Source organism: Vombatus ursinus, unplaced genomic scaffold, assembly GCF_900497805.2.
Source record: "Vombatus ursinus unplaced genomic scaffold, bare-nosed wombat genome assembly UNPS02014812.1, whole genome shotgun sequence".
Classification (NCBI taxonomy): domain Eukaryota; kingdom Metazoa; phylum Chordata; class Mammalia; order Diprotodontia; family Vombatidae; genus Vombatus; species Vombatus ursinus.
In genome coordinates, this window is record NW_020954590.1 from 49615194 (window position 1) to 49630168 (window position 14975).

Below are 14975 nucleotides of genomic sequence, written 5' to 3' on the forward strand. Positions count from 1 at the left end.
GAACCATATATACTCTCAATAAATAAGGACTTTAGTTATGGACTGCTAAAAAATCTGATACCTTGATACCATATCTGATGCTTGAAAATGCAAAGAGCAAAAGGGCAAATACAAAAATAAAACTATCTGTGTTGCCATCTTATAAGATCAATTACCCCCAATTCTAGGAAGTTTTACCAGATTCTTTCTTTTCTTCTCCAACATTCACCTCAAAGCTATAGTTTCTCATATGAACTCATGGTTTATAACTCCTTTAATAAATTTTTCTCTTCTAATACATTATGTGTATCTGTGTACATGGCTTATCATGTACTTACTAGAATGCACTATAGAAATAAGAGCTTAATAAAAGTTTACTGAATTAATAAATTCTACATAATTTGCACAAAACTTGCCCATTTATCAATTTTAAAAACAGCAATAAAACCTTTAGTTTAAAAACTGCCAAAGAGGATTTCTTCCTAATACATAATAAACTAATAAATGTTGTTTTCTTGGAAAAAGGTAATTTTTAACTATTTGGTTACTATTTTCTGACGAACCTTAAACATTAAAATAAAGTCCTATTTTAATGGGAATGAGTAGAATCCTTGTTTTTAGAGCTATGAACAATAAAATGTAACTCAAAAATCCAAAGGCACAATAAAATATAAAAGTATAAACACACTGACAGAACTTATTGGAGCCAACTCATAATACTGATACAACTATTTAGTAATATTAAAACTAATTCCATTTTCAGTTACCAATAAGTACATGTTATAAAGTTGTTATGAAGGATTTAGTAAATCTGGCAATCTACACTTACCCTAAATAGAGAGGAAAAAATAAATCATGAACAAGTTCTTTATACAACATTGCTACCATGGTATCCAGTTCAACAAATAAAGACAGTCCACGTCAATACTGTAGAAGCCCACATAAGGTTAGTAACATTTTTTAACAATGTAATTTTCTTCATTTGGCTAAACCATGCTTATATCAAAATATACTAACCTTATTCATCTTCATACAAGTACCAAAATCAGCTAGCTTCAAGTGACCAGATTTATCCAGCAGCATGTTGTCAGGCTTCACATCTCTAGAAAAAAAAAAAAAAATCAGGCTAACTCCTAAAGTACTACAAAACATTTTTGGCAATGTCTTCCTATTATATATACTGTCTTTTAAAGCTAAGAAGTTAGAAGGAATGTTATGTAAGTGTTACTGATTACACGAATGACCTCTGCATTAAACAGACTGTGATAAAAACTGTAGAATGATGTACTGATATCTATTTTAAAAAGGAAAGATAAGCTTATGAATTTTAAAAGATTTATCTTCTTCAGTTATATTAGCAGAAAAGGAACCTCGATGCCAGGATAAACTTACATAGCTTTTTATTTTAACAAACCAAGAAAATGATTTTTAGTGATTTAAATTCTTACCTATGAATAAAGCCCATTGAATGGATTGCATCCAAAGCAAGAACTACTTCTGCAGTATAGAAGCGGGCCCACTTTTCAGGCACATCATAGTTGCTCATTAAATTAACAAGATCCCCACCAGGCATATATTCCATTACCATGTACAGATACCGATCATCTTGGAATGCATAATAAAGCTATTTAAGATATGAATACAAAATAGTCACTTTATCAGAAGAGGACCAAGAAAAATGGTTATCAACATAAATTTTTTACTTATAAAAACATTAATTCAGGATAATTACATTCTACGTACAATCTGCCCCTAAATACTATAGCAAATAAAGCATATAGATTTAGAGCAAGAAGGGACTTCAGAGGTCAGGCCCCATTTTATACATGAAAACTAAGGTCCAGAGATGTGAAGTGATTTGTCCAAGGTCACAAGGTCCCTGATTGGTTTTTTACTTCCATAGTGAAGCCATTTTACTTGTTTCCTATTTAAATGATGAGATTTTGTTTTGGGTTGGGGTTTTTTTGTTCATTTGTTTTCTGAATTTGAAACTAAGAAGGAAGCCCACTACTTTCAAAGATGGAAGGATATCTCTGAAACTAGACTACAGCTGTAACAAGGGGCTATCTATACCACTATATTTAAATCACTAGCATTTATAACCTGTTAGTACAGATATGAGGGGCAGCTCAGTGGATAGCGTTGGTCCTAGAGTCAGGAAGACCTGAGTTCAAATGCAACCTTAGACACTTACTTGTGACCCTGAGTAAGTCACTTAACTCGTTTGCCTCAGTTTCTTCCTCTGAAAAATGAACTGAGGAAGCAAATAGCAACAACTCCAGTATCTTTGCTAAGAAAACCCCAAATGGGGTCACAACGAATTGGATACAACTGAAAACAACTAAACAATAAAAACAGTACAGGTATGTACATAGTTCTCCTTGAAGAAAAAAAGTACTCCATTAAAAAAAAAACTGTCCGAAAGATGCCAAAGGCAATTTCCATTATTTTGATTTGAGTCTGAAGTTAAAGTAATGTACACATCAAATCACAAAATCAAAGTAATACCATTTACTTGATGAAAATTTATTGTAATTTCAGGCAAAGTACTAGAGAGAAAAATGACTCTCTTAATGCTGGGTTGAAAAATATTATTCTATAAAGAGAAATCTAGAAATTCTTGTCTATGAATAAAACCTATTAAATAGACTGCATCAAATGCAAAAATATATCTGTTGTACAGAAGCAGGCCCACTTTTCAGGCACATCATAGTTGGTCTTAACTCTATAGAGATTCCTCAACTATTTCTTATCTATAGAATGACCTTTAATGGCAACTTATCATAATACAATAGAACCATTAAGAAATAAAAGTGTTTTTACTAAAGTTGCAAACTCTTTATTTAACTGAATTAAGTTCCAAGGGTAGTTACGTGGTACAGTGGACAGAGTGCTGACTCGAAGTAATTTGAACCTGAGTCAAATCCAGCCTCAAACACTTAATAGTTGTGTGACCCTGGGCAAGTCACTTACCCTCTGTTTCAGTTTCCTCAACTGTAAAAAAAGGGATAAATGACTGCACCTACCTCTCAGGGTTGTTATAAGAATCAAATAAGATAATATTTGTAAAGCACGTAGCACAGTGGCTGGCCTATCGAAAGTGTTTAGTAAGTTCTTTCTTCCTTCTTTCCCTATTCTCTCCTTGCTTTTAAGACATTTATGCTCTAATAAAATAAAAAAGTGGCATAACTATACCTGAACCACCCAGGGGCTGTTAGCAAAAGCCATAATGTCCCGTTCTTCCCAGAAGAAAGCAGAATCTGATCTCTTAATCATTTCAAATTTGCTCAGCAGCTTCATAGCATACACCTTCCTGGTGGATTTATGCCTTACCTTTAAAACAAAGGTTTTGTTTTAAACAATTATAATATCTTAGATGACAAATCATTTCTTAATTTCAAGAAATCACAATAAAGTGCACCAATTCACTAAATGAGTATAATAACTTCATGAGATCTGATAAATACTTCAACTTGACAAAAAATTATTTTAACAGTTCAGTCACTTCAATTATTCCTTCTTTAGCTGAAATATATGTATATATATATTTGACAAATTATATTAGATTTTAAATCACTTTAACAAAAGACAGAATTTTTTGTCTACATTAATATCTGAAAATCTTTGACTATTGTTTTGTGCTATGCAATTATATAAAACAAAAAGTAACATCCATGTTAATTATTAGTGTAAGTCAAAAACTAATCAAACTGACAAACCAATCTCCATACACTTTCCTCCACTCACTTTTGATGCCTAGCCCTTATTATTTCGTCTCTATAATGAGATTATATGGGAGAAAAATGCCATCTGTTGCAGTGATGAACACCATTTCTGTATTACAGGAATTAGACAGGCTAGCTTCCAATTTAGGGTTATTTATTTTTACATTCCTAACTAGAATTCCCATTCTAACTCCTGGCTGAACTCATAGAACAGCCATTAATGGTTTGATGTTAGCTTAGAAGGAAGACTGCAGCAGAAGAGCTCAGGTATCTGTGCTTAGTAGCCCTATGTTATTTAACATCTTTATCAATGACTTGGAAAAAGGTATACAAAATCTCTTTACCCAATTTGCAGATGACCCAAAGCTAAGAGAAATAACCAACATTGAACACTGAATGACAAGGTCAGGATTCAAAAAGATCTTGACAAGCTAGAACATTTGGTTGATTCTAATAAGATGAAATTTAGTAAGGATAAATATGAAATCTTATACTTACTTGGTCTCTAAAAATCACTTTCCTAAGTACAAAATGTGAAAAGCATGGCAAGAGAGCAGTTTGAAGAAGAGCTGAGAGTTTTCCTCAACTGCACACTCAGTGAATCTACAGTGGGATATGGCAACCAACAGATTTAATGGCTGTTTTAAGGAAGGCATAGTATCTGGAGAGTGACACCTTGGGTCAGATAATATTTGAAGTATTATGTTGAGTTTTGGACAATACATTTTACAAAGAAAATTGATAAGGAGGAGAATGTCCAGGAGGGAAACAAGAATGGTCAAAGACCTTAATCAACCAGCATTTTTAAGTACTTCTACATCATATGAGGGTTGATTGAAGGTACTAGGGATTTTTAGCTTGCACAAGAGTAGATGAGGGAATATGAGAACTATAATTAGAGTACTAAGAAGGCTGTCATGTGAAAGAGAGATTAAACTCCTTCTGTTTTAATCAAGTAGTAAGAAGTGGAAGCAATGGGTAAAAGTTACAAAGGGGCAAATTTCGGTTTGAAAAAAGAAAAATTTCTTAACAGAGTTATTCAAAAATGCCTCAGGACTGCCTCAGGAAATAAAGGTTTTTTTCTTAACACATTTTAGCAGCAGCACCTTAAGAAGTTTTGGGAGAAAGAGACAGATAGTAGAGCGAAATTAGGTAAAAAGGAGAAGAGAAGGGGAAATTCATGCACAATAGTTATCTTAATGCTCAGACTTTTACTCTTCTAAAAATGATACTTATTAGAGGTCATTAAATTTCACTAGTTTACTTATTTTATGGTGCCATCTTTAGCACCATTGGATCCAAAAGGTCCAATTTGTGAAACCTACTCACATTCCATATTTCTTAAAAATTACTTCTTCTCTAAGAGGAAGAAAAAGGAAATAGTACTTGATCTCTAATCGGAAGAAAATGAAAATGTTTAGCCCCCTCTGGATAAAGGATTTCACTTGCTCTTTACTGTCCCCCACATAAACTCCCTGCCTTTTCCAGCTCCCCTTTATGCATTCTCTTTAATCATTAGAACACTGGCTTGTAATTGTAACCCCAGAACTTAGCACAGTGCCTAGCACATAGTAAGCTCGTAAAAAATACTTTATCTCTTTTAGGTTAGAGCTTTAGTAATTAAAGGGATCTGGCTTAAGTGTGTATTCAAAGAAATCTACCAAAAGAAATCCAATACCATGAGAAAGACCCTGATGCACAATGCACACTAAATATCATATAATAAACAGATCATTTGTCTGTTGATTTGGAAGACAACTGGCTGTGAAAGCAAATAACCTAGCAAACCAGTAAGATTACTATGACAGGCAAATACCAGGCAAACGCCAGGCAACTTAGATCCAGTCTAGAGAAATGAAGGATGGAAAGGGACACATGAGGTATTGTTACAAGGCTAGGTAAAGGAAGGAGGAAGAAAATTATACCCCTCACTCCCAATCCTGCTACTTAAACAGGCTATCTAGAACCTTATCAGATACTCAATTCTTACTAACAGGAAGACTCTACTTCTGAAGCTTCAATTTCTTTTTTCCCTATGCATGGATCCTGAGTTTCCTATGGAAAATACATCACTGCAGGTTGAATTTTACCCCAGAATTTGCATACTTTTTTAGGAATTGGGCAACCAAAATTCAAAGTGATCGGTTTTTTTTTAATCCAATAGTCTCAAATTAAAAACTGTTGAACCAATATAGGCACCCTTACCAAAAAATATATCATCATTAAGTTCACTGAAGTAACTTACCAATTGCACTTCTCCAAATGCACCTCTACCAATCACTTTCACTACTTCATAATCTTCAGCTTTCATGCGCAAATCTCTAATTTTATTTATTGTGTCTTTATCTGTGTAAAGAGAAAAAGTTAGAAATAAGTATTAAACAATTATTATTTTTATTTCACTTATTCTGTATTCCATTCCATATTCAAGTTTTCAGAAAAAAGTAAAAGACAAAAAAATCCAAAATGATCGGTAACTTCTCGGTTCAATAAAATATAAATTATGATATACAGTAAATAAAAAGTAATTAAGCAAAAGGACTATTTTTCTGTAATTTAATGCCTATAACTTCTCTCTCTACATAATAGTAACACAGTAAAATAAAATCTTAGCCACAAGAAATACAATGAAAACAGAAGATAAAACAGGTTTGGATGGTTAATTTACCATGAGATATAAATAGAAATTAAAATCAAAATGCTTTAAATCAATAAAGCAAAGAAGTAACATGCTCTGCTCTAATGGGGTAAAATTTTTCTCTTTCTAATCAGTATTTTAAAACTTTTTTTCCCCTTTTAAATGGTACAAATAAATGACTGAGATATTACAAACAGGTACAAGAAACACTAACCTAATCTGGCATCTTCAGCACTTGTTTCATTATGTCTCTCTATTTGAAACTGAATTTTAATTTAAAACAGCAGTGGGAATCACTGTAATTATTTATATAAACCTGTCATGCTATAAACTACAATAATTTACAAATTCCCAGTGGATAGATATTCTAATTCCAAATTTGGTCATGGGTTAAAATAAGGCTATTTTAATCCACATGGGTCAACACTGGCATGAAATTACATGGAAAAGCTTCATATTTCAGAGTTGTACAAAACACAGAACTATTAAACTTAAGTCCCAGATTCTAATAAAAGTTGCATGGTACTATGCTTGTTTTGCTTCAAAAAGAAAGTTTTTTTTTTTTTTTTTAATCAAACACATGCACACACACATATGCATACATGTTCAGTTCAGGTATTTTTCAGTTGAGTCCTATTCTTCACAACCCCATTTGGGGTTTTCTTGGCAGAGATACTAGAGTGGTTTGCCATTTCCTTCTGTAACTCATTTTACAGTTGAGGAAACTGAGGCAAACTTGCCCAGACTCATACAGCTAGTAAGTGTATGAGGCCAGTTTTGAATTCAGGAAGATGAGCCTTCCTGAAGCCAGTGCCAACACTCTACCCTCTGTGCCCCCTAGCTGCCCCATATACACATAAATATACTGCAGCTTCTATATATGCCTACCTGTAAACAAGTTTATCACCTACTGATGCTAAAGCACAGCACAAAGGCATTGTAAAATTTCTATAAAGTGATAAACAATAATCTAAACAAACTAGCCAAAGAAGAGTAAGTATCTAAAAAACATATCTCAATGAAATGTCAATATGTGGCATGATCATTAAAAAAAAAATTCCATGTTATCATTTTCTAACTGTCCAGAATTAGAACACATTATCTGCCTGGGGTAGAGGAAATAGCACTGAATATGAAGGCAAAAGCTCTAGTTTCAAATTCAGGCTTTGTCACTGACTACTAGCTGTTTAACTTTGGTCCAATCACTTAACCTCTGAGACTCTGTTTCCTCACATGTAAATTAAGGATAATAACAATTATACTGTCTCATATGATATGAGGAAAGCTCTCTGTAAGCTATAAAGTATGATATAAACATAAGCTATTATTGCTTCTACAAAGAACATTCAAGTTAGTAAATAAAAAACTGTATGTAAAAATAATCATTATGATTAGAATTTTCTGTTTAAAAACATTAAAACGACACACTATTCCACTGTACTAGTTAGTTTTAGTTAACTTTTTTTTCTTCTCAGATATAAAAAAGTATGTCATTTTTATTGGCATCTTTTGTTTTTTACATTACCTATAGCTGACACTGTTGACCATCACCTCCAACTAAATATACTCTCCTCTCCCTTGATGTCAGAGAAGCTCCACTCTCTTGGTTCTCTATCTCTGTTTATCTGTCTGTCTTTTTTTGCTGGCTCCTACTCCTCTTCTAAATATTTAATGTTTTCTTTACTAGTTACAAACGATTAAATATTCATTCAGGCTGCCCTTATTTCCCTCCAAAATATATTTAATGTAGGTGTTCCCTAAACTTGTCCTATTCCCCTTCTCTTTTTATACAGTCTTCTGCGAAAAATCAGATTCACTCCCAGTTTTAAATACAGATGATCCTCAAATCTATTCCCCTAATTCTGACCTTCTTAAAGCATAAGTCTAACCATGTTATCCTTCTACCCAGGAACCTTCACTCGCTCCCTTTTGCCACTAGGCAAACCTCAGCTTGACACTTGAAGTCCTATACAATCTGTCTCCAGCCTACTTTTCCAGGCTTACCAAATATTATTTCCCTTCACACACCCTATAATCCAGTCAAATTGTCCTACTTGTTCCCAGAATGCTGGATTCCACCTGTTGTCTCCCTGACACAACATAGTCTGTCCCAAGTACTACCTCTGCAACTCACTTTCCCCTCACCTTCACATCTCAGAATTCCTAGCACCCTTCAGTTACATCTCATGTGTCACCTCCTATGGGGAATCTTTAGCTCTCTTTCCTCAAATTATCAAAAGGAGGAGCATATTTCTATCTGTTTGCAAACATTGCTCCATGGAAAACAAGAGCTCCTCAAAAACAGAGACGATTTTTAATTTTGTATGTAAATAACTTGTACATAGTAGATGCTTCATGAATGCTCGACAAATTAATTTGGATCAATGAATGATTTATCAGCCTTCAACATCTAGAATATACTTTTTTACTTTTTAACAGTTGGGACAAAACCAGAAAGCAATAGAAAGCTGTTTGATGAAGGTTTAGATTCTTACAGTAAACTCTATACAGCAATAAACTCCACTGGAGATGATCCAAATATAAAAAGTAGTGCCATAAAAAATATCAGAAGAATGGCAGGTTTTATCTTCTATATCTGAGGATAGAAGAATTTGTAACCAAGCATGGAGTAGAATAAATTATAAAATGATAATTTGGAATTATGCAAGAAAATAGTTAAACTTCAATCCAGCAACCCTATTACTATATCTACAGCCCCCAACTGTAAAGGATAAAAAGAAAAATTACATACGATGAAAACATTTGTAGTTACACCCTTTTTTTTGGTGTGTGTATGTGTGTGTATAGAGGCAGATTAGGTGGCACAGTGGATAGAGCATCAGGCCTGGAATCAGAAAGTACTGAGTTCAAATGTGGTCTCAGACACCTATTAGCTGTTTGACCCTGGGCAAGTCACTGAACCCTGTTTGCCTCAGTTTCCTCATCTATAAAATGAGCTAGAGAAGGAAATGGCAAATCACTCTAGTACCTTTGCCAAGAAAATCTCAAATTGGGTCATGAAGAGTCAGACATGACTGAAACCACTGAAGAACAACAGAGATGTATGGGGGCAGGAGGGAGTAACCTTATATTCAATCTTTTTTTACATGAAAGGTAGCATGGCATTGTAGATAGAGGGGGCCTTAAGAGTAAGTAAGATTTCAGTTCAAGGTCGTCCTCTGACAAATAGCTCTGTGACCTGAGCCCAGGAAACTCTCTAAGACTACAAAGAGGCAGAACTATTACTGATTCAAATTGGTAAAGGAATTTTTTTTCCTTGAAGTCTTTTATACCAGAGAAATCATAGGTCTAGTCTGATGATGGCACCTACATTGAATCTTCCCCTTGTAACAAAAGAAAAACAATTAAGCAAAATACCTTAGTAGAAAGAACAGCTGACGCCAACCTGGAGCATGCTCTTTTCTTTTTCCTTTTTGTGTCTCCTCTCGTGAGGGACAAAAGAGAGAATACATTCTGAGAGTGAGACTGGACCCTATATTGGTCTTAAGGGGGAAGGAAAAACAAAGTGGTACTATTTTTATTCCTTCTTCCCTTGTCTTCCCCACTCAATCTCAAGCCGTGGCTATTTGCATAACCAAATGCAATCAGAACATGTTTTTCCTATTCACCTCATAATTTTCAGGAGCCTAAGTCACCACCAGCAACCCGATAATAAGTTTGTGTCAGGTATGCTCTCCTTAATAGCAAAGTCCATATATAATAAAATAGGATTCTTAATTTTACAAAAAATGTTATTATTGGATTAGCCTTAGTACCTTATATGCTATGTTGCTGTTCGGTCATTGCAGTCATGTCTGACTCTGTGACCCTGTGTGTGGGGTTTTCTTGGCAAAGATACTGGAGTGGTTTGCCATTACTTTCACCAGTGGCAAACACAGGTTAAATAACTTGTCCAAGATCACACAGCTAGGAAGTGTCTGGGGATGGATTTGGACACAGGTCTTCCTAACTCTAAGCTCAGCATTCTATCTACTGCTCCACCTAGTCATTTCCCCAATTCTCTACAAACAAGAAGGAAATATATTTTGACTTTTTTTCTAGAATGGAGATTGGTCATTACAATTAATCAGAGCATAGCTGCCTATTAGTTGTGCTTTTGTGTATGTTATTAGTCATTCTATATACTCTGTTTCTTTCACTCTTCAAAAGTTCATAGAGTTGTCTGATGTTTCTATGAATTCCTAACATATATCATTTCATTTCTTATGGAACAATATATCTTAATTTAACATACAATTTGTTCAGCCATTTCCCTATCAGTGGGTAACTATTTTATTTCCTACTTTTGGTCACTGCAAAAGACAGTGCTCTTAAGTACTGTACCCAACAATTAATGATTTTAAAAATGAAATTCATTAATGTAATGGAATATTACTGAACTAAAAGGTAAAGTGAGCAAGAAGTATTCTGAGAAACATAGTAAGAAATGATGCAGAATGAAATAAACAGAACCAAGAGAATAATATCTGCAATGACTACTACAATATAAATAAAGACAACACTAAAAGGTAATACTCAGGTCAAAAGCAAAGGATGATGTTAGTTCCAAATAACTAAAATTTAAATAGCAAATGACAAAAACGGAAAGTTATAAATGCTCTCATGTATAATTACTACATTAGATTTTTTCCCTTACCTTTTTTTTTTATGAGAATGTGTTGAAGGAAGAATTATTTATTGGGAAGTGAATGACATCTCTATAAAAACTTTAAAAAATGACATAGATCTTTGCCTTAGGAAGATTATCTTGGTATGTGGAACAAAGGACAAATTGGAGAGGCAGGGAAATCATTAAGGAATCCAAGAAGTGATAAAAACCTTAAAGAAGCTAATGTGTGAAACAAAAGGGAGGGATATCAAGTGATCCTATGTAGGTAAATTCAACAGAATTGGTTACTGGATATAAGATTGAAAGGGTATAAAGTGGCAAAGGTTAGAAGCATAGGTGACTGGAGGATGCTGGTGGCCTTAACAATAAGAGATCTGGAAAAGCAGTTAATTTAAGAGAATCAGTTTAATTCTAGATTTGCTGAGTTTGAGATACAAGCATCCAGGTAGAGATTTTCAACAGTTAAGTGGAGGTCTAAGACTGGAGTTCAGGAAAACAGTATATAGACTTTGGAGTTATCTGCATCTATGTGATAACTGAACCCAGGGGGAGCTGATAAAATCACCAAGGAAGATAACACAGGGAGAGAAGAGAAAAGGATCCAGAACAGAGGCTGGAGATAGTCAGAGTGGGAAAAGGATGAAATAGGAGATTAACAATCCAGAAATGGAGGTTGACAAGGAGCACTACACAAGGACAATTAGGAGAGAGTAGTATCGCAGACATCAACACAAAGGAGAAAATCCAAAAGGAGGCTGTGAGAACTGAAAAAAAAGACCCTCATATTTTACAACTGAAAGATCATTGGCAACCTTCAAGAACAACTTATTTTAGTTGGCTACAAAAAGCACAATTAGTACCAATGGGTAGAAATTAGAGAGTGAGACTACAGCTCACCACAAGGAAGCCTTCCTAACAATTAAACTTGTCTAAAAATGAAGTACACTGTGAAGCAGTGTAGTAAGGTAGTGAGTTCCCCATTATTGGGGGGGGGGGGGACTTCCAAAAAAAATACAGAAGTTGATCTTGGCACTGATATTTAAAAGACAGAGGTTGCTCAGGGAGAGGTTGAACTAGATGATCTGAGGCCGTTCCTAAAACACTATAATTTTGTTTTTATTTACTTCTCTTTATAAGTTAGCATTCTCTCCTTGCCTCCATATTTTTGAAAGGCTGACTCCTATGCCGAGAATTCACCCTCTCCTCTTCTCTACCTCCTAGAATCTTCAGCTTCCTTCAAGGGTTAGGTCAGGTACTAAGTTCTTCATGCAGTTTTATCTGACCCTTCCGTGATCTGACCCTTCTCTTTCTTCCCAAATATTCCTAGAGGATGTTATCTGTTCTCTTTTCACTCATAACTTCCTACTATAATTTATACTTAACTGGTGTGCAGATTATACTCCTTTTCCTCAACTCCTAATCTCAGTAGACTATAAGTTTCTTGATCTTTGTTTCATGATTGCCGAGAACAGTGACTTGCACACATATGGTACTTAAGGTTTGTTGAACTGAGCTGGATATGGGGAGTAGGGGAAACAAGTTAAAGGTGACAAACGTTTCCAGATAAGAGTCTTGAAAAAACAGTGGTAGTACTGATTCTATTCAATTTAACAATTTTTTTGTTCACTAGAAATTGTTCTTTAGGTGAACAAGCAGAGTTTATTTTGGGAAGAAAACTAGATGAAAGGATACAAGAAGACAAGGGAAGCCTAAAACATTCCATTTTAATGTTATTAAATAGGTAGGGGTACCCTGTAGGCAACTGGAAATGCAGAACAAGAGTTAGGAATCAGGATTTGAGAGTCAACCTCAGAGAAATGATAGTTTTAGTCACAGTAGCAAAAGACTTCTAAAGGGAAGAGAATGCAGAAAGCCCAGCTGAAGACAAAGCCACATAAGGGGATCATCCACAATTAGCAGAGGAAGGAAGAAAAGGAAGAGAAGTCAAATCAAAGACTGAAGAAGAAAGCCAGGGAAGTACTATGTTATAGTAACCAAAGGAACAATAAGTTTCAAGGAGTGAGTTGCCAATGTTAAATGTTGAGGTCAAAGAGGACAAGGACAATTTTTTTTTAAATCATTGAATTTGGCAAGAAAAACACTAGTAACCTATAAGTGAAATTTCAGTGGAGTGTTAGGGATGGAAACCAGACTAGAGGGAAAGAAAGAGTAAGTGAATTCAAGTCCTTATCTTCTATGGTCTTGTCTGAAATAACTTCATACTCCTGTAAGCATTATACTTTTTAATTTTCCTATTGTATTTTTACACCATACTATGGACTATTCATCTCATATATATTACATATGCATATATATGTATGTATACACACATCCCCCCCCCACCCCTCATCACTTTCCCTACTAGACCCTGTAAGGGGATTTTATCGAACTTTTTAAAAACGAATTACTTTTATTCTGAACTTAAACATGAGATTAAAAAAAATACTTCTATATAACAATAATATAGCGCTTTAAGTGTGCAAAGGGCTTTACATGTTATCTTACTTGATTCTTAACATAACCCAGTTAGGTAAGTACTATTATCCCCATTTTGTAGGTGAGGAAAACTGAAGTAGACAGATGATAAGTGACTTGCCAGGGTCTGAGGAGGAGTTGAACTTAGAAATTCCTAACTCCAAGTCACAGAAGAACACAAAAGAAGATTACTGAGTATTTATTTCATGCCATATATAATATATGCCACATGTTACTTTCAAAATGGTCCTGTTTGTACTTTTTAACTTCCTTCTATTCTCTTCTGCACATTTAAAAAATTCTTCCACGGCCATCTTTTTTTTTGGAGGGGGGGTGCATCACTATTACCACCCTCTTCCCACTGACACCACCACCACCACCACCACCACCAAGGAGGGTTAAAAAACCAAACAAAACAAAACAAACCACAACCCACTTACATATATCCTTGTAACAAAGAGGTATATATACAAGTTAAAAAATACACAAAGCTGCATGTAAAGAAAAACTTTCTGCACTGAATCCATCATCTCTCTTTCAGGAGGTGGATAACATGTTTCACTATAGATCCTTTGGAGACTCGGCTCATTTGTCATTGCATTAATCAGAGTTCTTAAGTCCTTCAAAGTTGTTTCGTTTTACAATGTTGTTTATTCTTATACAAACTGTCCTCCTGGGTTTGCTCACTTCACTTGATAACCAGATATTCTTACTACTTAGGATTCGCTGAAATACCTTTTTCACCATTTTTTCCAGCATAATACTACATTATAGTCACATAATACAATTTGTTCAGCCATTCCCCAACTGATGGGCACCATATTAGATTCTAATTCTTTTTTTTCTCCCCCCTTCCCAAATCTTTTAATCTCCCCATAATTATCAGGAAGTTTGTTCCTTTGTTCTTGATTTCTGTTTGGTCTATTCTAGTTTTTAAGGAATCCATCATCTGGGTTAAGGGTTAAAACATTCTCTTCTAAACTATTCTCCTTCTAATTCTTTGCTCCAGAACTTCTATTTTATTGTTTATGTCTTACTTCACTTCTAGGTATTCATGTTATCTTTGAGGAAAATGTGTTTTTTTTTCATCTGAGTCTCTGCTTAAAGTTATTACAATTGCTCTCCCCTTCTTTGGAGGGATTTCTAGATTTACAACAATTTTTTATACTGGCAGGTGTCTTCATGGGTTGCCCTGATGCTTTCTGATGTGCTTTTAGGTGAGGTATCTGTCCTTGTTTGGTCTTACCCTGGATCAGTTAGGTTCCTGTGCTGACCTCCACTTCCCAGGGTGATTAGGCCACCCTGGATTTTCGAATGAAAAACATTCCCTGTTCTTAAGGAACATACGTTCTACAGAGGGATCAAAAAAGTAAAGAGACAAAGATATAATAAGCTAACAAGTGAGAAAAACTAACTACTTGGGGGATCAGGAAAGGCTTCACAGAGGAGGTGATACCTGAGGTGAGCCTTAAAGAATGTTAAGTAGTCATGGTAGGGAATGAGTAAATTCCAAGTAGGCAGATGCCTT

The 14975-nt window shown here is 34.7% G+C and overlaps 1 protein-coding gene across 2 annotated transcripts in view; it reads right to left on the reverse strand.

The window, feature by feature from the left end:
• The window catches only part of LOC114053899 (rho-associated protein kinase 1), a 143922-nt gene that overhangs the window by 77082 nt on the left and 51865 nt on the right, over positions 1–14975 (reverse strand). For both annotated transcript variants that reach the window (XM_027877018.1, XM_027877017.1), the window contains exons 3-6: positions 5950–6050; positions 3175–3312; positions 1428–1603; positions 997–1081 (exon numbers count right to left, since the gene is read on the reverse strand). In XM_027877018.1, the coding sequence (XP_027732819.1) occupies positions 997–1081; positions 1428–1603; positions 3175–3312; positions 5950–6050 (500 nt within the window). The remainder of the gene's footprint in view (positions 1–996; positions 1082–1427; positions 1604–3174; positions 3313–5949; positions 6051–14975) is intronic.